This window comes from Bubalus kerabau, chromosome 16, assembly GCF_029407905.1.
Source record: "Bubalus kerabau isolate K-KA32 ecotype Philippines breed swamp buffalo chromosome 16, PCC_UOA_SB_1v2, whole genome shotgun sequence".
NCBI lineage: Eukaryota > Metazoa > Chordata > Mammalia > Artiodactyla > Bovidae > Bubalus > Bubalus kerabau.
Genome location: NC_073639.1, coordinates 8,931,872 through 8,957,388, shown reverse-complemented (window position 1 = coordinate 8,957,388; position 25,517 = coordinate 8,931,872). Strand labels below are relative to the sequence as shown.

At 38.7% G+C, this 25,517-nt stretch overlaps 1 protein-coding gene across 12 annotated transcripts in view; it reads left to right on the top strand.

Moving 5' to 3' along the window:
* ARFIP1 (ADP ribosylation factor interacting protein 1) overlaps nt 1-25,517 on the top strand; it is a 135,685-nt gene that overhangs the window by 1,294 nt on the left and 108,874 nt on the right. For 2 of the 12 annotated variants that reach the window (XM_055550677.1, XM_055550676.1), the window contains exon 2: nt 17,966-18,045. The exons of 9 other annotated variants lie outside the window; for them this stretch is intronic. In XM_055550677.1, coding sequence (XP_055406652.1) covers nt 17,968-18,045 — 78 coding nt within the window. In that variant the 5' untranslated portion in view covers nt 17,966-17,967. Of the gene's footprint in view, nt 1-112; nt 138-17,965; nt 18,046-25,517 lie in introns of those variants that run through there. One more of the 12 variants, XM_055550679.1, reaches the window with a different exon arrangement.

The following is a 25,517-nucleotide window of genomic DNA, read 5'->3' as shown; positions in this document are numbered from 1 at the left end:
CCCCTTTGCTGTTTAATTAACCTCACTGGTGTGGGAATGTGCACAAGAATTGGTTATGTTAAATCCTTCCTGTGTTAAGGCTGCAGGAGTTGGCCGTTTTATTGCTGCTCTTTCGATTTGAAGACAACAGATTACATGTCAGTACTGTTTTAATCCCACTTTTGTTTTTCCTTGCTCAACCATCCCTCCCAGCCACCAGGTCTAACACTCCTTAGCTGAGAAAACAGCAAATATTTCTAATCTTATTTTATTTTTTGGATTAAAATCTCTGCCTCAGTTGCTTTCCTTCTTTTTCAAATTGATAAATTAGTTTGCTTAAATCCAGGGTCATGCCTTAAGGAGTCCATGGTCTGTGACTTTCAGGGGACTTCCTCATCCCCACCCCCGAAATTATGGGCAAAGTTTTGTTTCAGTGCATTTTCTCCCCTCTGAAGAAAATTGTTAAATGAGATATATAACCTCCAGTAGATTAAAAACCACTCCTTAAGGCAGTGTCTTCTTGAAGTTAATGAAAACCTTTTTTGTGTGTGTGGAGCTTTTTTTTTGTTTTCAAACTCTACATAGCTAGTTTGGGCACCATGGAGAGTAGAATGCAGAGATTCTAGCTTTATAGTTATGAAATCTCTAGGTACTTTAGAATTTCAGTGTTTCTAAATTCCTTCCTAGACCTAGAGAAGGAAGTAAGGCTGCCTACTTATTTAGTTCCTGATTTGTGGTTTTGAGGTTTCTTTTTTGGGATAGCTCTTTGTGGCCAATGTTGTAGAGATCCAGTGGATTTATAAATTGATACATTTATGATTATTGAATACATATTAAATATCACCAACCCACTGGGTACAGCTCAGAGTAAAAGTTTAAACTTCTACTGTACTTTGTTTTCATTTTCTTATTTTTCATTTAAGGTATTTACTTCGGCCTTCAGCTTATTGAGAAAGGGCAAAGCATGTTTCAGTGGTGTGGTCCCTAAGTCTTTGGCATGCTGCTGCTCATCTTGACATCTCCTTTCTCTCCATATTACCTCTAGATTAAGAATAATGATAATTCTCTTTTGTGAATAAGTTAGTATCCTTCCAAACTTAATGTAAGTTTAGAGTGCATATTGAAATTTGCTGATTTGATGAAGTGTTTGTTGATCAAGGGTTGACCTTCTAAAATGTTTGACGCCTATTTTATAGAATGTTTAAACTTGAAGAGAACTATACATCTCATCATAGTCCATACAGAGTGACCAGTGTCTTCTGCTTAAAAATTAATTTTCCCTCTATCTAGCATCCTTACTTTGCGGAGTAGAGGGGACGCGACAGAAAACATAACCTTTATAAAAAAAATCAACCATGCTAAATTAGTGTCCTTCTAAGGCAGTGAGGAAGCCAGAAGACTGATACCTGACGCCGTAACGTCTGTCTGCCTGCTGTGGGCCGGGCACTGTGCTGGGTGCTTTGTGTGATCTCCTTGCCTCATCCCACCCTCAAAGCAGCCTTATAACTCGGCTGAGCTTTTCATTTCTGTAGATTAAGAGGGGCTTCTCAGGTGGTGCAGTGGTAAATAATCCACCTGGCAGTGCAGGAGACGCAATAGACACAATCCCAAGGTCGGGAAGATCCCCTGGAAGAGGGTGTGGCAATCCACACCAGTATTTCTGCCTGGAGAATTCCATGGGTAGAGGAGCCTGGCGGGCTACGGTCCATGGGGTTACAAAGAGTCTGGCACGACTGAGTGAGCACGCACACACAGATAAAGAAATTGGAACTAAATGATTAACTGAAGCTAATCTGCTCAGAATTACAGTGGTGGAGCCAGGATTGAACCTGGGTTATCTGAATCCAGACTGAGCTACTGAATCCAGACAACTACTACTCCAGTGCATCTTTTCTTTACATCTTTTTTGGTACAAGTTGGAGGTATCTCACCTGATTTTCTTTACATCTTTTCTTTACATCTTTTTTGGTACAAGTTGGAGGTATCTAACCTGATTTTCTCTCAGACATTAAGAAGGTCTCTTCCTTTATTAATTTTCAATAATTGAACCCCTGATTTCATGTCATATCAAAAAGTATGACAAAAAGAAATGAATTTGGAGGAGGCCTATGGAGTGTTATTTGATAGTTTTCCTATGGGGTAGATATAAATCTGTGTGTGTGTGAGTGTGTGAGATGACATACGAGGAGTGGAAAATGTGAAAATAAAGGCTTTAAGTAATAGACTTAGCATTGTAAGAGTCTGGAAGTATAAATACATTCCAGAATGATCAATTTGGGATGGGATAAGGAATAAATTGAGGATGGAGTAAGTAAATTTAATAGGGAATTTAAGAGAATATGGTTATGGATGAAAAACTAATGATACATGTACAGACTGGAGAGAGTAGTTCCACAAAATATGGACGACGATGACTTAGGGACTATAACGGTCTAAAAGTCAGATATTCACCAGCATTAGTTCTAGGAAGTATGAAAAAAAAGACTATAAAACAAAGGAACTTGAAAATACTCTTGTCCTCTTTAGTGTCTCCTAACTTTGCCAGTCATGGAAGCCACTGAATAGCTCTTACAAATCCTCAGTTGTTCTCTACAAAAGCACACATTTTCGTTTTCTCTTTCCTTTGTGACTTTCTCTTTCATCTTTCCTCCATTACTTCTAAACTTTTGCCTTAAAATAGTTATAGGCAGGTGTTGCTGGAAATTGCTCAGATGTTTTGTGAAAATTTGGTAGCATCTCTGCCATATTGTCACCTGAGAGTTTTGTTTCATTTTTTGTGTATCTGTGTGGCACTTCTGTGTGGCACTGGACTCACAGCTCCTTGACGTCCAGGCTTGATCGATTTTGGTCCTTTGGGAGAACTGTGGCACGGCTGTCTTTGAAGCAGACTCGTGAGAATGACAGAGTTGCTGGCGAGACCCAAGTCAGCTAGAGGAAGGAAGCTGCCAGCTCCAACGTTCTGCCAACGTGAGATAGTGTTAGAGCAAGGTTTCCAAACTTCTCTGCATCGTGCACACATAAGATGATTATTTGTATGGCAGACTCCCTGGTTCCATGAAAGCTGAGGGGGCCAGGGAGTGGGGGGGGGGGGTCATGATTTCAGCACATCCATAATTTGTTCTTGGCACGTTGGTTGGAAAAGCTTTGTCCAAGAGAAGAGGAATATGGTATTCTGATAAAGTACTTTGTAAAATACCTGATAAGGGATGGATTCACATCCCAGGTAGAAAGAGTCCCTGGGGTTAAGCCAGGGGATATAACCTCTAGGATGGCTCTGTGTTTTGTTTCAGAGCTCTGCATTGAGTGTCTAGGATAGCACCAGGATGTGGAAGTCCATAACGGGCTAGGCATTATGCTTTATAGATGCTTTATGTGTTTTAGGAATTCTTATTTTGTGTTAAATAAAGAAACAGGTGTAGAAAGCAGTAGAAGTAATTAGTCCAACTAATTGGACTAATTAAAGGAGACTCACAAAGTTGCTTGACTCCAAAGCATGTACTCTTTTTCACTGTAGTGACTAAATGATTTTGTGACATTGTGGTTTCTAGTAAAAGTGTGCGACATTGGTGGCAGAGGGTGATGGTGGTGAAAGGGAGAAAAGCAAGAGGACTATGAAGTGTTTGTTTTTGGCAGCCTTGAAGTGGGGTTCTAGAGCCGATGGCTATCTCGTAGGATTTCCAGCATGTTGGGATGGGGATGGGGGAGAAGAGAACTGTGATCCAACTCAGAGTAACTGGAGCCGTTGGTGCTCCTCCTAACAAAAGGGCTAAAAATGTAGATCCTCTTCATGTTTGACTGAATGTAAATTGTAGATTGTTTCTTAAAGGTATGTTTATAGATTATTTTTGTTTTTCTGTATTTCCTCACTTTTCTGTACAGTGTATTATTTACTTTTAAAATTAAGCATATTTTCAGCATGACAACTAAGATATGTTCTTGAAATAAAAATTCAGATAATGAGCAAATGGAATGGAAGCTTCTACTTCTTTAATCCCTCTGTCCCTCACACCTGCTGTCAGTGAATTCACAAAGTAGATGTTGGGGATTGGATGAAATTCATGAGAAAGCTCTAAACTGCTGCTGTCTGACGGAGTAGCCACTTGCCACATGTGGCTGTTTAAATTAGTTGAGATAAAATAGGATGGGTAGTCTCCACTTTATTGCCCAGCACAGGTGTTGAATATTTCCAAAGACGTTGGCCAGCCCTGCTAAAACTTTCGCAGAAGGCAATGGCACCCCACTCCAGTACTCTTGCCTGGAAAATCCCATGGATGGAGGAGCCTGGTAGGCTGTAGTCCATGGGGTCACTAAGAGTCAGGCACGACTGAGCGACTTCACTTTGACTTTTCACTTTCATGCATTGGAGAAGGAAATGGCAACCCACTCCAGTATTCTTGCCTGGAGAATCCCAGGGACGGGGGAGCCTGGTGGGCTGCCATCTCTGGGGTTGCACAGAGTCGGACACAACTGAAGCGACTTAGCAGCAGCAGCAGCAACTAAAACTTTAAAATACTATGTGGTTGGTGACATAATAAATATACCATTGAAATAAGATTTTTTAAAATATCTGTTTCGCGTGCTGTGTAGTTTTTGTTTTAGCTGGTGAGATATTACTGCCGTGTTTTTTCTCAGCTTTTTGTTTTAACTAAATCCAGATGGTCAGAGTCTAATATTTTCCTTGGATGTTTGGGGATTATGGTTAGCTGCTTTTCTAGGATAAAGATGTCAGCTTTTCTAAGGATGTGAGTGTTTTCTATCTCCTCTGAGGTCTAGATCTGTATATCTTACTTTAAGTTAGCACCTCTCTGGAATATATTAAAGATATCTCATATACAAGGTCTGAAACTAAACTGGTCTCTCTCTCACTCCCAACCCCCGCCCCAATATGTTTTTTCCTCTTTCTTTGTTTTTTATTTTAGTGAATGACTCCATTATCTTCCCAGTTGGAAAATCCAGGAAAGGAGGAGTGAACCTTGTTCACTCCTCTCCCTAATACGTCCAGTCTGTCAGCAAGTTTTTATTAGTCTTACTTTCTGAATATCTCTTAAACCTGTCTAGTGTTTCCCATTTCCACTACCACCACTTTAATTTGTTACCATAATCTTGCTTGAAATTTCTACAGGAGCCTTCTTTCTTGTTTACCCACTTCTTCAGATCATCTCTAATCCAGTATCCATCCTAAAGGCACAGTGATTTATTTTGAAACACACATCTGATTGTCAGCTCTTCCCTCCTCTCTCTCAATCTTTTTATGGCTTCTCATTGCTTTTGGGTAAAAACAAAACTCCGTAACAGCGCCTAGCCCTCCAGCCGTGACTCTTCGTTTCACCTGTGCTGGCCTTCACCAGTCCTTTGCACTAGTCTTGCTCTTGCATTGCACGGCTTTGGCACGTGCTTTTCTCCCTGTCTAGACCACTCTTTCTTTACTTTCGTTTTACTTGTTGGCTTCCAGCTATCCTTCACACCTCAACTGAAGTTTTGCTTCTTTAGGACATAATCTAAGCTCCCTAATCTAACCTGAGACAGTAACATCGTACACTTAGCACAGTTGCAGTTTATGTTTATATGTGTGATTGTATGGTTGTCTTTCTCTTCCACTCTCTCCATTTCCATGCAGACAGGGACCACGTCTTTTTTTTTGGCTCAGTGACTCCCCCGGATCTGTCTAAGTTCCTGACACCTAAATATTGACTGAATTTCCAAGTTGATAGTATGAAAGATTTCAGTTTATGGAGTTTTGTAATATAGGATTTTAAATATAGATATTTATAAATATGGAGAAGGCGATGGCACCCCAGTCCAGTACTCTTGCCTGGAAAATCCCATGGATGGAGGAGCCTGGTGGGCTGCAGTCCATGGGGTCGCTAAGAGTCGGACATGACTGAGCGACTTCACTTTCACTTTTCACTTTCATGCATTGGAGAAGGAAATGGCAACCCTCTCCACTGTTCTTGCCTGGAGAATCCCAGGGACGGGGGAGCCTGGTGGGCTGCCGTCTATGGGGTCGCACAGAGTCGAACACGACTGAAGCGACTTAGCAGCAGCAGCAGCAGCATTTATAAATATAACAGTTAAATTGCCAGTTATAGTGTTTTTTCCAAGTGCAAGAAAATAAATTATTTTCATAGCATAAGTTTGTTTAATATTAACAAAGCAGTACATATTATATAATAAGAATACTATAGCACAATATTCTTTGATTATTTTATAATAAACTCTTATTTTAGAATAGTTTTAGACTAACAATTATTGTAGAAATAGTGTACAGATTCCTACGTACACTATTCCCAGTTTCCCACATTATTGACATATTACATTAGTATGGCACATTTGTCGCAATTCGTGAACCAGCATTTACACATCATTAACTGATGTGTGTGGAGATGCCTCAGTTTTCTCCTCACGTGCTGCTGCTCTTGCAGGACTCCACCCTGGAGTAAATCCACAGTTTAGTTGTCGTGTGTCCTCTTAGCAGTTTCTCATGAGGACGCCTTGTTTTTGATGACAGGGTGATAGTTTTGAGGATATCAGGTCAGGTGGTTGTAGTGCCGTGTGCTCAGTTGCTTCAGTCGTGTCCGACTCTCTGCGACCCCGTGGACCATGGCCTGCCAGGCTCCACTGTCCATGGGATTCTCCAGGCAAGGATACAGGAGCGGGTGATTGTAGATTGTGCCTCAGCTGGGGTTTGTGTGATTCTTTTCTCATTATTCAACCAGGTAATGTGTGTTGGGGAGAAAGACCACTGAGGTGAAGTGCAGTTCTTGGATCAAGAGAAGATACTGTCAGTCTGCCTACCATTGTTGATGTTAACTTTGATCACCTGGCTTTTGACAGTGTCAGCTCTGTACATTGTAAAGTTGCCCCCCTCTGTATATTGTACTTTTTAGAAGAAAGTAATTATATGAAACGCACTCTTAATGTGTGGGATATTATGTTCTACCTCCTTCACAGTGGTATGTACATAAATTTGGGGGATTTTTCTGCAAAGGAGATTTGCCTCTTTTCTCATATTTATTTATTCAATCATTTATTTACATCAATATTGATTGATTCTTGGATATTTTATACTTTGCATAAAATCCAGTCTTACTTTATACAGTAATATAGTATATAATCCAGTATTTATTAATTTTGTTGCTCAGATTGTTCCAGCTTTGGCCTTTAGAAGCTTTTTCAGTTGGTTCTTATATTCTTTTGAGATTTTTTTTGTTGTTGTTCTGTTCTGGTGGGGTTTTTGAAAAAAGCGCATTCTTCCTTTCCAGCAGTATGAGATGCTCCAGGCTCATCTTGTATATATCCTGCCCCAGTCCTAGAATCAGCCATTTCTCCAAGGTGCTCCGGTGCCCTTTATTGGAGAATGGTATTAGAAACCAAGATCTGGGCACTGTGTGTGCTCACCGTTGCTAGGGTTGCTTCTAAGAAATATGCACTGATTCGTGTAAAGACACATATCTGTCTATTTCTATATAGCTATCTGTATCTATATTACTAAGCTGTACCCTGATGCTGGGAAAGATGGAGGGCAGGAGAAGGGGACGACAGAGCATGAGATGGTTGGATGGCATCACCGACTCGATGGACATGGGTTTGGGTGAACTCCGAGAGTTGGTGATGGACAGGGAGGCCTGGTGTGCTGTGGTTCATGGGGTCGCAAAGAGTCAGACACGACTGAGCGACTGAGCTGAACTGTTTCTTAGATTGTTTTCTCTGAGCTTTTTCCTATTGAAAAAATTACCTGTGAATATTGAGGGGTTTATTTTATATGGTTTTGGAAATGAATAACAGAACTAAAGGAGCTCTCCAGTTTGCTTGCTCCACTTCACTGCTAGTGTTCTGGACCTTAGCTAGCCATCTGTGAAGAAGGAGGCCGCAGTACATTGAATGATTCAGAGTTTATTTACAACTAGTTTTCTTTTCAGGGAGTAATTTAGCTTTGAGAGTCTTATCATTTGACTTCTCATTAGTTCCTCTGTAACACAATCTGAATGGGGCAAATAAAAAGACTTCTCCAAACTGATAATTTTGTCACTCGGTTAGAAGTTGGTGATAATGATGAGGATGAAAATTGTTGAGTCTCTGTTATGTTGATTTTTAAATTGTTTCTCATTACTATATACAATTGAGAATTAACTATATTTTGTCAGAGTTTTCTACTTTTGAATTGTCTAGACTGTGTGTTTATATTAATGAGCAACATGAACTGAATTTATTACTACCTAAAAGGACTAATGTGTGTCTAACAACATAGCTTTTATAGATACCAGATAGTTGTTGACATAAAGACAGCAGTATAATACGTATATATATGATTTTTTAAATCTTATTTGATTATTCTACTTATGAAAGAAAGTGTAATATACTTTGAACATATTGTATGGTAAACCACTTTGAGTTCAACATCATTTGTGTTGACTGTAGGGAAAAGGATTTTCCTCGTAGGTTAAGGAAGCTATCGTCATAAAAAAAAAATTACACACTATTTTAGATTGTTGTGACTAAGAAGACTAAGTTTTTAGCTTTATAATTTTTTTATTGTAAACCAGTCAGTGCAACTTGAAGATTAATATTGAATTATGAAATAAAAACAAATCTTAACCATTCTCTTTTATTTATCCATGAACAAGAAAAGATAGATGTATTTCCATAGATTCTATCTAGAGCAAAAGAAATAGAGCCACTCTATTTTAATCAGTAACCAGTCTCTGAAATCAGTGACATACTCTTTGTCTAGAGAAGTTAAAGCAAGTTCAGATGAAGCAAGCCCAGGCTTTGCTACTGATTGCCCTCAAGTTTCTATTACGTACCTCACTAGCATTGTCCTTGAGTTCCAGCAGAATTCCTTCATAATTATTTACAGTACTTCTCCAACTTTTTCACTAACGTAATCTACAAAGAATATCTCTTCAGATAGTTGTTTGGAGACTCATATTTCATCATAAAAATTCAAGAAGTTTCTTAGACGGCTTGTATGTATTTTATTCAAGTAAATTTTGTTTTAGATTCCATGATAGCATACTTATTTTCATTCCAAAAATGTAGATTCTCCTCCACTGTGCTGTGCTCTGTTTATCCTGTTTATGTCTGCTGTGCTTATATTTGCTTTCCTGTGCCTTGAGCATACCTTTTCAGATGCCCTGTGATATGTGAGTACCTTAATTTGAAATGTTCATGTTATAATTTCTGTTCAACTTTCTTTCTTTAGTATTATACTTCTAAATCTTTAACTCCTCAGCATTATGGTGATTGTAAATGCAGTTTTTTCTTTTCTGGTTTCCATGGAGTCTTGTGTTTCTTTTTATCTTCCAGGGTCCTGGCAAATCTCTGCCTTCCAGTCCTCTCTTTCCTGGGTCCTGAGAAAGATCCTGAATGCATTTAACAGTTGTAGGATATTGAATTCTCCCTCTTTAAACTCTCCTGCATTGGGACAGGTCCTTCACCACTGAGCCATCAGGAAAGCCCAGATATAGAACTGGTCTATTCAGTTTGTAGAAAACAAAATGTGATTGTGATAATAAATTAAAAGCAACTCCAAACAGTGGGATGAAGTATAAACTTTATGTAACATTAATTATACATTTTTACAGATGATAATTAGTAATTCACTTTATAGATCATTGGTTCTTACAAACTCATTAGTTAATGAATGCTGCTACTGCTGCTGCTAAGTCGCTTCAGTCGTGTCCAACTCTGTGCGACCCCATAGACAGCAGCCCACCAGGCCCCGCCGTCCCTGGGATTCTCCAGGCAAGAACACTGGAGTGGGTTGCCATTTCCTCCTCTAATGCATGAAAGTGAAAAGTGAAAGTGAAGTCGCTCAGTCGTGTCCGACTCTTAGCGATCCCGTGGACTGCAGCCTACCAGGCTCCTCTGTCCATGGGATTTTCCAGGCAAGAGTACTGGAGTGGGGTGCCATTGCCTTCTCCCAGTTAATGAATACTTCTGGTCAATTTATAGAAGTAGAGCCCCAGAGATGACAAGATATTTTTGGCATCCAGTATAAACCAGCCTGTGAAGCTTCAGTGTTGATGGTAGTTTTGAAATAATGATTTATCGTTTTGAGGATCACTGTTAAAGATAACTTTAAGTTCATGTAAAGATCAGAAAACATATATCTTAAATAGCACGTATTGCAAGTCACTTTCCCCCCCCCAATCGTGTTTTATTTTTTCTTCCAGCTTTTTTGAGATATAATTGACATAAAGCACTGTATAAGCTTAAGGTGTACAGCATAATGATTTGATTTACATGCATCATGAAGTGATTGTCACAGTAAGTTTAGTGAATGCCATTATTTTTAAATCTTGTCATTCGCAGTGTTGCCAGTTATTAAAGTTATGAACAAATGAACTTCTAAAAACTGTGAAGGTTGGAACATTTAAATAATATGAGTGAAACACAGACATAGTACCTGTCTCTGTAGTTCTCAGAAATTTGATTCCCCCTTTCCCTATTTTTTTTATACTTAGCAGTTTATTATATATTAATAATAAAGGACATGGTAAAGGACCCAGATAGATAGCCAGATGAAGTGATATATTGGACAAGATCTGGAATGATTCTGAGAACAGGAGCTTCTGTCCCTGTGAGTTAGGGTGTTCCATGATTCCAGGACATGGATGTGTGCACCACAGAATTTCTCCAAACCGCCTAGTTCACGGATTTTTGTGGAGACTTCCTCACCAGGCCATTTTCAGTTGTTACCTCTGTCTCTATGTCCTCTCACCTCTGAAAGTTGCAAACTTCTAACCATGGCGTGGTCATTCCGGTAAGCAACCCCCATTCTAAAGCTGTCATTTGGTCTTCTGAGCTGTGTAATAAGGATATGTTTTCCTGTTTGGTGCTCCTGGTTCATGCACGGGAGCAGATGGTAACTCCTGAAAGTAGCAGCAGCAAAAATGAACTCCCCTAGCTTTCTTCCGTTTTCCATTCCACGCGCCACTGTTTCTGTGGGTTCCTTCCTTCTTTCATTCTTTCCTCTGTGGGACAGGTTTCCTCCTCCTGTCTGAGGGTAATTCCTCTAACTTTGCTCAGACTTCTTTACTGTTCTTAAAAAACTCTTATTTTGATCTGATTTTAGACTTGCAAAAATAGTAGTTTCCTTATACTTCTTACCTTCTTCCCCTGATGCTCACATAACCGTAACATAATTATCAAGAATAGGAAACTAACATTGATATAATATTATTGACTAAACTACAGCCATTATTAGAATTTCACCAAATTTTCAGCTGACTGTCCTTTTTCTGTTTCAGGATCCTGTCTAGGAACCCGCATTGAAATTAGTCATTTCTCCAAAGTCTCTTTCAATATGTACATTTCTCACACTTTCCTAGTCTTTCATGACCATGTCACTTTTGAAAAGTACTGGTCAAGTATCTTCTAGAATGTTCCTCAGTTTGGGTTTTTCCAATGTTTTCTCATCATTAGACTGAACTTCTGCGTCTAGGGGACAAATACTGCAAAAATGATGTTGTCCTTCTCAGCTCAGCATCTTAGGGATTATGCTCTTGGTATGTCTTACTACTGGTGATTACTTAATCACTTTGAGAGAGATCTGCTGAGTTTCTTCACTGTGAACTATGAGTTCTACATTTACTGTCTGTCTGTCTTCAGTTGAGTAGTTATAGGAGATACTTGCAGATTATGTAAATTCTGTTTCTCCTCAAACTTGCCCTTTTATTTTAACATCCGTCTGCAACACTTACTACTGTGATGTTTGCCTGGTGGGGATTTCTGGTTTTCTCTTTTCTATGCTCATTAATTGGAGAAGGAAATGGCAACCCACTGCAGTATTCTTGCCTGGAGAATCCCATGGACGGAGGAGCCTGGTGGGCTACAGTCCATGGGGTTGCAGAGTCGGACACGACTGAGCGACTTCACTTCACTTCACTTCATGCTCATTAATGAAAATTCTCGTGTGAGGAATTGTCACTTCACCCCATTTATATTTGATTGTTTTTTTATATCAGTGTGGACTCATTAGTATTTGTTTTATTATGTGAGTTCAAACCTAGGACTATCATGATTTGCTTTGTTGCTCAAGATGTCCCAGCAGTGGCCATTAGGAACTCCTTCCGGTTGGGTCCTTTATTCTCTTGGCAAGTCCCCTTCTTTTATTGAATTTTTTTCTTATTTCTGACCCCAGAAAATGTCCCAGGCTCATCTTGTCTTGTCCTTATCCCAGTCTTAGAGTCGTCTACTTTTCCTTAAGAACGGTGGTTCCTTTTATTGGAAAACAGTGTTTAGGGACTGAGTACCAGATGGCATCATTGTTACTGGGTATCACTGCTTCTAGGTCCTCTCAGGGGACAAAGCTGGGAGGCCAGTACATACATGCATATGTGTGTGTATAACATACATACACAAATACATACACATATATTAAAAACAATACTGATAACTATTTCCAGTCCAATACAACAGTGCTTATTTAGCATTTCTCTTTTCTTTGTAATTTTTTCTCCAACAGTGAGAAACTTAAGTTTTTAGTACCTACATTCTGTTAGCATATTTGTTCTGTTCTGTTACACGCATAAAGTAGTTTAAGAATTATTAACGTGTACCCCTGTGAGAAATACTGTATTAATAGGCTTTGTATCTAATTCTCTCTGTCTTTAGCCTCATGGTGTCCAGGCAGGATACTCTTTTCTCCTGCCTTTCCTTTCTCTCGCCGCAGTTCTTCCCCTCCCCTCTCTCCGCTTTTTTCTCCTCCTTCTCCCTTTGCCCATCCTTGTTTCCCCCGTCCGTTTCCTGGGTTATTCTTTTTTAATACAGTTAGTTTCATTTGTTATGATTTTATGCCATTTGAATTTCTCTCAAAATGACTGTGGTTCTAAGAGTCAGAATTATTTAAAACTAAATATTCAAAGGGGTGTCACTTGTTCCTTATTCCTGCTACCCTGGTCCCATTTCCTAGTTTTTCGCACTCCTTTCTCTCCTATTCCCTGTAGTAATCTACCTCCGTAGTCTCTGGTTTATTGTATTTTTGTTCCAGTGAACAGAAACATGTATCCTCATGTATCCTTTCTGTTCTTACATTGAGACAGCGTATCTATAGGTACTTTTGAACTTTGCTTTTTTTGGCTTTTCACTGTGTCTTGGAAATTACTGCATATCATAGAGATCTTCATTTTTTTCAACAGTGTACAGTACTCCCTTGTCTGGATGTGTCATAGTTTATTCAGTCACCTTCCTATATGTAGACATTTAGGTGCCTTTCCCCCAATACTTTACGTTTATGAAGAATGCAGCAGTGTGTCTGTAGTTTTATATTGCTGGGGATGCATTCCCAGGATGTATTCCTGGAAATGGACTGCTGGGTTCAAAAGTGAGTGCGTGTGTGATTTTGTCAGGCGTTACCCAAGTTCCCTCCAGAATGAATGTACAAGTTTGTATTCCCAGCAGCAGTGTACCTGAGTGCCTGTTTCCTCACATCCTCAGTAACACAATGTTTTGTTATTTAAAAAATTTTGTTTATCTAATAGATGAGAAATGGTATCTCAGTGTTGTTTTAACCTGAATTTCTCTAACATGAGTGAATTTGATCATTTTTTGTATTTTAGAGGCTATTTTAATCTTTTTTTGTGAATTGCCTGTTCATGTCTTTTTCCTGCTTTCTGTTTTTTTGTTTTCTTCCCTTTGTTTTTAAGAGTTCTTTATGTTAGGACTATTAACCTATTGTAGCGTATGTTATAAGTATTTCCCTAGTTTTTCAGTTGTCTTTTGTCTTTTTAACACTTGTGTTATTCAGTTTTAAAATTCTTATTTAGTCAAATTTATCAGTTTTTAAAATTGTCTCTAGATTCTTAGGAAATTTAAAGTACAACTCATGTATGTTTTCTTTTAGCAATTTATTTGAGTTTTCATCCTTTATATCTAGATTCCTAATTCATTTGAAGTTTATTCTTGTGTGTGGTGTGAGATATGGATCTAATTTTGTATTTTTCCAAATGGCTACCTAATTTTCCTGGTATTATTTATTGAGAAGTCCATTTGTAATTAAGTGATTTAAGATGTCACCTTTGTTATATATTAAATTTTTGTGTGTATATGGTCTAACTTGGCTTTTTATTCTGGTCTCTGTTTATTCTTGTGCTACTGCCATACTGCTTTAATTATAGATGCTTTATGGTATGTTTTAATGTCTGACAAATTGAGTCCTCTTGTGATTTTCCTTTTTCATTGTTTTCCTGGCTATTATTACATGTTTGATTTTTCCATATCAACTGTAGTTTAACTTGTCTAACTATAATTTAACTTGTTATATATTTTTCTTGTATTGCATTGAATTTGTAAATTAAGTAAGGAAGAAATGACTTCTTTTAATATCATCATGGTCTTCCCTGGTAGCTCAGTGGTAAAGAATCTGCCTGCAATGCAAGAGATGTGGGTTCAATCCCTGGGTCAGGAAGATTCCCTGGAGAAGGACATAGCAATCCACTCCAGTATTCTTGCTGGGAAAATCCCATGGACAGAGGAGCCTGGAGGGCTGCAGTCCATGGGGTTGCACAGACTTGGACACGACTGAAGTGACTGAGCGTGCATGCACATACAACATCATCATGGCTAAGAATACCATCTGTCTTTTTGTTTGCTCAGTCTTCAGGGTCTTAGCAGTTACGTGTAAACATTTTTTTCATATAGACTTTATACATTGTTTAATTTATTCCTAAGTTATTTAATCTTCTTTGTTGTTGTTATTGTAAATAGGATTTTTCTCTGCCGTTAAGTCCTCTGATTATTACTTTTCAATATTATTTCAAAAATTATCTGTTTTATGTACAGTAGTCTGTATATGTTAACCCCAAACTCCTTTTGTATGTTAATTTTATATCCTACTTTTTCACTAAATTCTTCTATTTTTTACTTAGTTTTAGCATTGATTTTTTGGAGTTTTTCAGGTGTACTATTATATGATCTGCAAAAAGAAATGTTTACTTCTTTATGTATCTTATAATTGATTTTTCTTGTCTCCTTGGATTGGCTAATACCTCTAGTTCAGTGTTGAATAGTAGCAGAGATGGTGGGTTTTTGCATTGTTCTTAGTCTTAATGGAAATGCCTCTGTTATTTATTAAATAAGATAATGGATTAAAGCCTGTATTGTGTTGAAGATGTCTCCCTTAATTCCTTCTTCCTTGATGATTGAATTGTGAATGGGTGTTGAATTCTGTCAGTAGATTTCTCATCTGTGTAGAAAACCATGTTTTTCAGCTTAGATTAATGAATATATTATATATTAAAAGATTTTCTTAATTGAACAGTCTTGCATTCCTGGGATAAATCCCACTTGTTTGTGTTGTATTATTTTCTTATTGTGGTACTGGATTCAGTTGGCAAGCAGTAAAATTGTTTAAAGAAGGAAATGGCAACCCACTCTGGTATTCTTGCCGGGAAATCCCATGGACAGAGGAGATTGGAGGGCTAAGTCCATGGGGTCACAAAGAGTCAGATATGACTGAGTGACTGAGCATGCACAAAAATTGTTCCCTCCATTGTATTTCATGAGTTTTTTGGTTTCTCTGTTTCTCTGCATTGTAGTACCTGATGTGGTATTTTGTGCTTATTTATCTATCTCCTTGATTAGATTCAAAGTACGGTCACCCTTGGTATCTGTGGGGCATTGGTTCTTTTACACTATCAGATAAGAAGGCGCTTGTATAAAATGGTACAGTATTTGCATCTAACTTATGCAAATACTCCCATATACTTTAAATCATCTCTAAATTACCTATAATATGTTATTGTTCACTTGCTAAGTTGTGTGTGACTCTTTGTGACCCCATGAACTGCAGCATGCCAGGCTTCTAATATGTATTTAATATGTACATACGTATATAATATGTACACGTTTGTAGTATATAATGTAATGCAAATGTAAATGCTATGTAAATATTTGCTGGTGTATGGCAAATTCAAGTTTTGCTTTTTGAAACTTTCCGAAGGGTTTTTTTTTTTCCTTTTTTAAAAATATTTTCAATCTTTGTTTGAACCTGCAGATATGGAGGACTGACTACTCTTTTAGCTTGAATTAGATTTTACTTTTCTATCTCCTTACTGTTGTTGTTCAGTAACTAAGTCGTGTCCGACTGTTTGAGACCCGATGAACTGCAGCACATCAGGCTTCCCTGTCCTTCACTGTCTCCTGAAGTTTGTTCAAACTCATGTCCATTGAGTCAATGATGTCATCCATCCATCTTGTCCTCTGTCACCCCCTTCTTCTCTTGCCCTCGATCTTTCCCAGCCTCACGGTCTTTTCCAGTGAGTCAGCTCTTCACGTCGGATGGCCAAAGTCTTGGAGCTTCAGCATCAGTTCTTCCAATGAATATTCAAAGTTGATTTCCTTTAGGATTGACTGGTTTGATCTCCTTGCTGTCCAGGGGACTCTCAAGAGTCTTCTCCAGCACTACGGTTCAAAATCATTAATTTTTTGGTGCTCAGCCTGCTTTATGGTCCAGCTCTTATATTCATACATGATTACTGGGAAAACCATAGCCTTGACTATGAGGACCTTTGTCAGCAAAGGGGTGTCTCTGCTTTTTAATATACTATCTAACTCTGTCATGGCGTTTCTTCCAAGGAGCAAGCATCTTTTAATTTCATGACTGCAGTTACCATCTGCAGTGATTTTGGAGCCCAAGAAAATAAAAGTCTATCACTGTATCCATTGTTTCCCCATCGGTTTGCCATGAAGTGATGGGACCAGATGCCATGATCTTTAGTTGAGTTTTAAGCTAGCTTTTTCACTCTCCTCTTTCACCTTCATCAAGAGGTTTTTTAGTTCCTCTTTACTTTCTGCCATGAGTGGGGTCCTCTGCATATATGAGGTTGTTTATATTTCTCCCGGCAATCTTGATTCCAGCTTGTGCTTCATCCAGCCCAGTATTTCACAGGATGTACTCTGCATATAAGTTAAATAAGCAGGGTAACCATATATAGCCTTGTTGTACTCCTTTCCCAATTTTGAACTAGTCCATTGTTCCATGTCCAGTTCTAACTGTTACTTCTTGACCTGCAGACATGTTTCTCAGGAGACAGGTGAGGTGGTCTAGTATTCCCATCTCTTTAAGAATTTCCCACAGTTTGTTGTGATCCATACAGTCAAAGGCTTTAGCGTAGTCCGTGAAGCAGATTTTTTTTCTGGAATTCTCTTGCTTTCTCTCACTAACGGATGTTGGCAATTGATCTCTGGTTCCTCTGCCTTTTCTAAATCCACCTTGTACATCTGGAAGTTCTCGGTTCACATACTGCTGAAGCCTGGCTTGAAGGATTTTGAGCATAATCTTGCTGGCATATGAAATGAGTGTGATCGTATGGTAGTTTGAACATTCTTTGGCATTGCCTTTCTTTGAGATTGGAATTAAAAGTGATTTTTTTTTCTAGTCCTGTGGCCATTGCTGAATTTTAATTCTTTATTTGCCGTTGGCATTCTCTAATGTTGTTGAACAAGTTAGAAGCAGAAATCGCCTCTTAAAGTTGTACTGAATGAAATCTGATTTTAGTGTTTGATTTTGACAGTGAGCAGTTACATTTGTGACAGTATTAAAGAGCACTGGCCAGGGAACTGGAACATGTCTAAGTTCTAATCTGAAACTTTGATTTTATGTGGGCCATAAGTAAATAGTATTTTGGCTTCATCTTTTGATATCGTGACATCTTTGGATATCAGTTTTTTCATCTGTCAAATCAAGTGGACACTCTGATCTTTTGACTTGTTTCATATCCATAAGGATTAACTGAAATTATTTTTTAGTCATTGAAGTATGTATTTTTACATTTTGCATAAAAACTTTTCCTAAATTTTTGTTTTAGAATCACTTACCTGTTACAATCAATAGATACTCATATGATTGTAGATAGTTTTGAAAAACACATTCTGACTGTAAATAAATAATTTATGTTGTGGAATGTTTGTAAGAATATCAGTGAAGTGATACAGCTCTCTTAACTAAATTATTTAATGTGTGCTTAACACATTTTACTTTTAGGTATGTCTGACTGCAGCAATGATACTTCAACTCTTGGTACATCTAAACCAGCCACAGAAGAAGTCAAGTCTAGTTCTGAGGTGATTGGGTGATATTTATATTGTTTTTTAAAGTCAACCCATATCAATCAAGTTTAGACTGTCCAAATTGAGTTAGTTTGTCTAACCATGTGCCGTTCTAAATAAACTCTTCTACACATACAGACACAGGAAAGGGGTGGGAAGAAAGAGAGCCATTTCTTCGTAATTGTAAGTCAATTATCATTTGCCTTTGGGCATATGAAATTCTACAATATACTTGTCCCATAAAAATGAAATAAAAGTCGAGTCAAACTATAGTTTTAAATTTAAATATGCAGTGAAGTTTCTGTTGAAGTAATAGTAGTAATTGGTTCACATTTGTGCTCATCTGATCCTGTATTGTCTCTAGTTAATTATACATCAGAATCTAGGTGTAATGTTTAAAAAAAATACTGAGTTCTGGACTTCACCTCAGACTCACTAAATCTGAGTGTGTAGTGCTAGATCCGGGGCTATGTGTATGTTTTTATTGTTGATGTTTTAAATTCTATAGGTGATTCTGTATCACCTCAAAACCACTGTTCTAGCCCATTAGAATACAGAGATATTAAGAAATTAATCTTACATTGAATTCAAGTAATCAGGTATTTCTTTGAACATCTAATGCTAGAAACAGCTCTCAAATTTATAGTGGTTAAAGATTTACAGAGTAGCACTTTCATATTTTTCCACCTTGCCCCTCAGACTGATTTGATATAATCCAATTAGATAAGAAGAACAGCCGTCATTTATTTCCCTCATTTGTTTGTTGAACATGTTTTAACTTTCAGAGAGGTAGTAGCTGGCGTCGGGTACCGGGCGGGCCTGGAGCATAACATGGGTCTTCCGACCCCAGCTGCAGTGTTAACAAATCAGTGTGCTGTCCGTGCAGGCGGCAGTGCTGGGCGTAGTGCCTCGTCATCGTCCCAGACGCTGAGTCTGTATGACGAGCTTTAGTGTAGGATTTAGAGCTAGATAATTTACTTCTCGCTCAAAAGTCAAAGATGAGCTCTGGTTGGCAGAATATATACTATCTGTGAGGGATTCGGAATTCTTTGTGATTTAAAGTAGTGTGGCTGTTTACCATTTGTCAAAGAAGTTCTGAGAACCTAGGGAATTATGTATACCATATTTGTCTTAACTTGTGTTTTTTATTTTTTACTATCAGATCTCTGAATCTGTACTGTTGAGAGATGATCAGAAGTTTGACACCTGTGAACTACAGGGAGGATTGGCAGCCCAGCCAATGATGAGGCTTATAATTGTAAAAAAAACTATTCTTTTTGTGGTTTACCACTGTGAGTTTCAGCTACTTGAATGTCACCTGGATAGATACTAAACTAGAAATGTCCTGCTCAGTAGAGAGTTAAACCTGGATGGCAGTGATCTGAAGGAATCCACTGCCAAGTAATTGTTCAAAATTTGTGTGTAAATTCATATTAGGCATTCTCTGTATTTTTAGCCATACCTAGGGATATTGTACTTAAAAGAAAGAAGAAGAAAAAAAAACCAGGTGTGTGAGTATAATCTGAATTTATACCCAAATTTAAAAGGTTTGTATGAGTTTATTACAGTTAACCAAAGTGGATTTAGGAATATTTTGTGACTTTGAAATTGCTCATTTATTGGAATTCTACTAACTTAAAAATTTTTTTTTTAATATCCTTGATGAAAACATTTTAGGGCTCAAATTTGCTTATAAGATTAGGGAAAGAATTAATTATAAAGAATTAATTCTCACTCTACTAGTAAACGATATATGGATACTAGTTTCTTAGAATATGATGACCTGAATTATAGTTTTCATTTCTTTAAAAGCAAAACAAAACACCAAAAACTCTCAACATTTTGAACTGAACCAAAAACATCAACCCTGTGACTAAAGGTTCATATAGGTTCTATATGACATTACTGTGTGGATCACAACAAACTGAAAAACTGTGGCAACAAAGACCTGGAAGTCTTAACATCGATAATGAGGAAAGAGCTGTCATTTGAGCATAAAGAAATATGAATAAATTTAAGAAACTTAATAGGGAAAAATTATATAAAGACAGAAGCAAGGAGGTTGGGAAAACAGGTGTATTTTTGCCAACAACAACAAAAAGGGAAAGCAGAGTAGTTGCATTAGGTATTTATTAGTGTATTTTAGGGTTTTTGCATTGCTTTTCTGTCTGCCCTTTGATATAGTAACAGTAATGCATATACTTAATTCTAATACCCAAAAAATAGATATACAAATATTTTCATTCCTTTTTTACATAAGTAACTCAGAGGTCTAAAAGTGAATTTGTTCAGATCCTGCACACAAGCTGCATGTTATTAGGAGAAATTTTAAAATAAGTAAAATAGAGTGTAGAAGAATAATGCCTTTGGAGTGGTTCACATGAAGAATTATAGCAGTTCAGGAAGTGTCAGCCAGGAATATCTGTGAAGGTGGTCTTTAAACTGTCTTACAGTGTGGGGTAGCATTTGAGCATGTGACTGGTGATGGTCACTACCTGGGCAGAGTCATAGAGAAAGGAAACAGACGCGTGTATGGGGAAGCATGAGTTGGATTTAATAGGGTATCTGAAGAAGCATAATTAATGTTAAGATAGTTCAGGTCATGAAAAGATTGTGTCAGGTGGAGTTGGCTTTTATGTTGTAAATATATTGGGGAGGAAGACAGACATGTTAAAAATACATATAACATATACATAAATTATAGACAACAAAGGTCCATCTAGTCAAAGCTATGTTTTTTCCAGTAGTCATGTATGGATGTGAGAGTTGGACCATAAAGAAAGCTGAGCGCTGAAGAATTGATGCTTTTGAACTGTGGTGTTGGAGAAGACTCTTGAGAGTCCCTTGGACTGCAAGGAGAGCCAACCAGTCAATCCTAAAGGAAATCAGTCCTGAATATTCACTGGAAGGACTGATGCTGAAGCTGAAACTTTGACCACCTGGTGCGAAGAACTGACTCATTTGAAAAGACCCTTGAAAAGACCCTTTCCCATGCTGGGAAAGACTGAAGGCAGAAGGAGAAGGGGATGACAGAGGATGAGATGGTTGGATGACATCACTGACTCGATGGGCATGAATTCGAGCAAGCTCCAGGAGTTGGTGAAGGACAGGAAAGCCTGGTGTGCTGCAGTCCATGGGGTCGCAGAGAGTTGGATATGACTGAGCAACTGGACTGAACTGAAATTATAATAAAATCTTTACTGCTGTAAAGCAGGATAAGAGGCTAAAGAGTGATGAGTGCTAATTTACATGAGTTGGTCAGGAAAGGCCCTTTCTGGGTGAGCAGATACCTCACTGAGTTGAGGGAGGGGCATGTGAAAATCTAGGAGTAAGAATCTTCCAGAAAGAGGAAACAGAAAGAGCAAAAATAAGATTGGTGTGTTTGAGGAAGTGAGGACTCTGGCTGGAACTGAGGGTCAGTGAGAAAAGAGTGGAAGGAAATGCAGTAGCTAGCTGCTATGATTTGCTTGGCTCAGAAATGAGAATGACTGACAGATGATTAGAAGAGAGATCTGAAATGCAGAATTCAAGTAGCAAGTGGTTGGAAAATATAAGACAAATAGGTGTTGATACTAGTAGATTAAAATATTTGTTAAGAAAAATGTGCAACATACAAAATAAAAGTGAAGTAGTAAATGAACTCCCATAGACTTATCATCCAGATTATCATTATTTCAATTTGACCACATTTGCTTTATCCATTCTTATGTGGGATCATCTCCCTTTTAAAAACCACGGAATTGACAATGACAAGATGGAATAAAGACAAAAAGAAAGAACTTGGCCAAGACAATAACATTTGTAACCTATTTCAACTCTGTCTGGATACTGGTCTGTTTAGAGAAATGTCGTTAGGGTACACCTAGGGCAACCCACTCCGGTGTTCTTGCCTGGAGAACCCCAGGGACGGGGGAGCCTCGTGGGCTGCCGTCCATGGGGTCGCACAGAGTCGGACACGACTGAAGCGACTTAGCAGCAGCAGGGACAAAGTTAGGAGTGACTGTGCTGGAGCTCCAGGATCTGTCCTGTTGGTCCTTAGCTAAAACCAGTGTGCTAGAATTACAGCATCTTTATAGAATGTTTTTAATTTTCTAAGCTATTTCACATTTGATTCTTTTAATAGCCATATGAGGTATAGGTGAAGTTAATCTTGTTTTATAAAAGAGGAGATTGAGACCTAGGGAAGGACAAGTGACTTCTGTACAGTTATAAAAAGGGGCCGAGCCAGTCCTTAAATCTGTGTCTTCTGATAAGTTGATTAGCTGTCTTGAGATATCATGGGTGGGCTTATTCACCTAATGCTCTTGAACGATGTTAAATTAACTTTGCCATAAATACACTAACCATGTTTTAAAGGTCATATTTTTACTGATTCAGATGGAAATTTCAGAGACTGTTTGAATTATGATTTTAATAGAATTGCTTTCTCTTTTTGTAGGCAAAAAAAGAATCTAATTTCATCTGACACAGAAGGCATTTGTGCTTTTTGGTTTTAGAGCAGAATGTGGTCTCTGTTGACATGCATAATTGGTTCACTAAGCACTTCGACCTTCATTGTCTGAAGCCATAACTAGAACAATTGCAGTTGAATATCTGTGACTTCCTTTTCTTATTTTCCACACTGCTTACTTTATTCATTGCTGTTTTGTTTAGGTTTGACTGAGATTAAGAAGTTAATCTTTTAAATGACAAGAAAATATAACTACTTGGTAGCAGAACAAAATACCTACTGATCATGAGAAATACTTCACGGCGCTTTTATAATGAGTTTTCAAGTAACATTTTAAAGTGGTAGATATAAGAAACCGTTGAAAAGCTTGAAGTTTATTATTGTACTTTATTTTTACCTGCTCAGTGGCAAATTAGATTAAACAACAATGTTAAATATATGTGTTTTAGAAGAAGTAAAGTCTTGTATTGTTCCAGAAGTCTGACTAAGGCTAGGACAAGTTCTTTTATATCCTTTCTAGAAAGTTTCTATCTTGTTTCTAATAAGCATTTTAGAAATTAGGTTTTACTATTCTTAATGTAATACATTGATAACATCAAGAAACTTATTTCCAGTATGCCTTCTGTTACATTATTAAGATAGACTTTTAGTCTTTGGATGAATTTTTGTTATTGTTGCATCTTTGATTTTCTATGAAGTGTTTCCATCATCATAAATTGTTGTTGATTTAGTTGCTAAGTTGTGTCCAACTCTTCTCAACCCTATGAACCGTAGCTCCCCCTCAACCCTATGAACTGTAGCTCCCCGAAGCTCCTCTGTCCATGGGATTTCCTAGGCAAGAATACTGTAGTGGGTTGCCATTTCCTTCTCCCGGGAACTTCGCGACGTAGGGATCAAACCCATGTGTCCTGCTTGTCAGGCAGATTCTTGACCACTGAGCAGCCTGGGAAGCCCTCTTGTATAGTTTTTGCTCTCCTATTTTTTTTTTTTTTTTTTAATCATGTTTGTTTGGTTATTTTGTTTTCTTTGCTGTGTTCCTCACTTGGCACTCTACTTTGGTCTTGTTTGTGGTTTAGTTTTGATTCTAATTGGTTGATACCATTTTTGGTTTTCTTTGCTCACCTAGTCACTCTCTTGTACTTAGTTTTCTTTGGTCTGTTTTGGTTTCATTTGTGTGTGTGTGTTCTTTTGTTTTTGTTTTCTGTTTGATTTTGCTTTTAACGTTTGTCTGCATTTCATTTTTTGTTCTTGGTTGTTGGTGTGGTATTTTTGGAGGTTTTTTTGTTGTTGTTTTTGGGGAGATTTTGTGTGTGTGTGTTTGTTAGCTTGTTTGTTTTAATCCCCTTTATTGCCATAACAAACAGCTTGTGGAATCTTGGTTCCCTGACCAGAACCTGGGCCTGAGTCTCTGGAGGGGATGTCTGAGTCAGGACACTAGACCATCCGAGAACTCCTGACCCCAGGGAGTATTAATCGGTGAGCACTCCCCCGAAGACCCCCACCTGAACCCAAGACCTGGCACCACCCAACTGCCTGCAGCACCCAGCGCTGGACGCCTCGCCCGAACAACAAGCAAGATGTCAGCAGGCAGGCTGCCCACAGACACCCCAAAGCATATCACCTCACACAGCCCTGCCTATCAGAGGGAAAAAACGCACCTCCTCATCAGTAGTCATAAATGCTGATTGTCAAAATGTAAGGCCTTTTACAGTGTTAATCTCAAGGCATATTTTCAGGAATAGAAAACATAAACAGGGTGAGAAAAAATTACGTGAGCTTTTTCTTTTAGTTTTGGTCTTCAGCAGCTACAGAAAAGACTATAGACTCGGGGTTGAATTTATAGGAGGAAGAGTTATTGCACCAACCACAGGGGTGCAGATGCAGTGAGCAGGCAGGCGTTCCGTTGGCCAGGACGGAGACCGTCAGGAGAATATGGAGTCTGAGCGGTGACTGCAAGTGGGTAGGGGTCAGACTGTCGGCAGCTTTCTGTTTTTGTTTTTTTGTTGTACTGATTTCTGGCTGTGCTGGGTCTGGGCTGCTGTGAGGGCTTTCTCTGGCTGTGGGGAGCGGGGGCTGCTCTCTGGCTGTAGTGCACGGACTCCTCGCTGTGGTGCCTTCTCTTGTTGCGGAGGGTGGGCGTCAGTAGTTGAGGCCGGCGGGCTTGGTAATTGTGGCTCGCGGGCTCTGGAACTTGGCCTCAGGAGTGGTGCTGCACAGGCTTAGCTGTTTCACAGCATGTGGGGTCTTCCCAGATCAGGGATGGAACCCAGGGCTCCAGCATTGACAGGCAGATTCTTAACCAAGTACTAGGGAAGCCCCATCAGCAGTTTTTTGAGCCATATTATAACATTGGAGAAGGCAATGGCACCCCGCTCCAGTACTCTTGCCTGGAAAATCCCATGGATGGAGGAGACTGGTGGGCTACAGTCCATGGGGTCGCACAGAGTCGGACACGACTGAGCGACTTCACTTTCACTTTTCACTTTCATGCATTGGAGAAGAAGAGGGCACCCCACTCCAATGTTCTTGCCTGGAGAACCCCAGGAATGGGGGAGCCTGGTGGGCTGCCGTCTGTGGGGTTGCACAGAGTCGGACACGACTGAAGTGACTCAGCAGCAGCAGCAGCGTAACTAGTGTAGTATTGAGAACGTTCGCTGGAGTGATGGATAGTGTTAAGGGCTTCACCGAAGAAGGGCAGGGGGAGTTACTCTCCCCCGGTGCGGCTGGTCTTATGCTGTGAAATGCATTGCGTTTATGACATTAAAGTTGTATTTTGTTAAAGTACAGTTGATTCACAATGCTGTGTTAGTTTCTGGTATGCAGCAAAGTGATTCACTTATATGTATACACACACACACACACATATTCTTTTTCATATTTTTTTCCAAAATGGTTTATTGGTGGTAGTGGTTTAGTTGCTAAGTCATAGCTGACTCTTGTGATCCCATGGACTGTAGCCTGCCAGGCTCCTCTGTCCCTGGGATTCTCCAGGCGAGAATACTGGAGTGGGTTGCCTTTATTACATGATACTAAATAC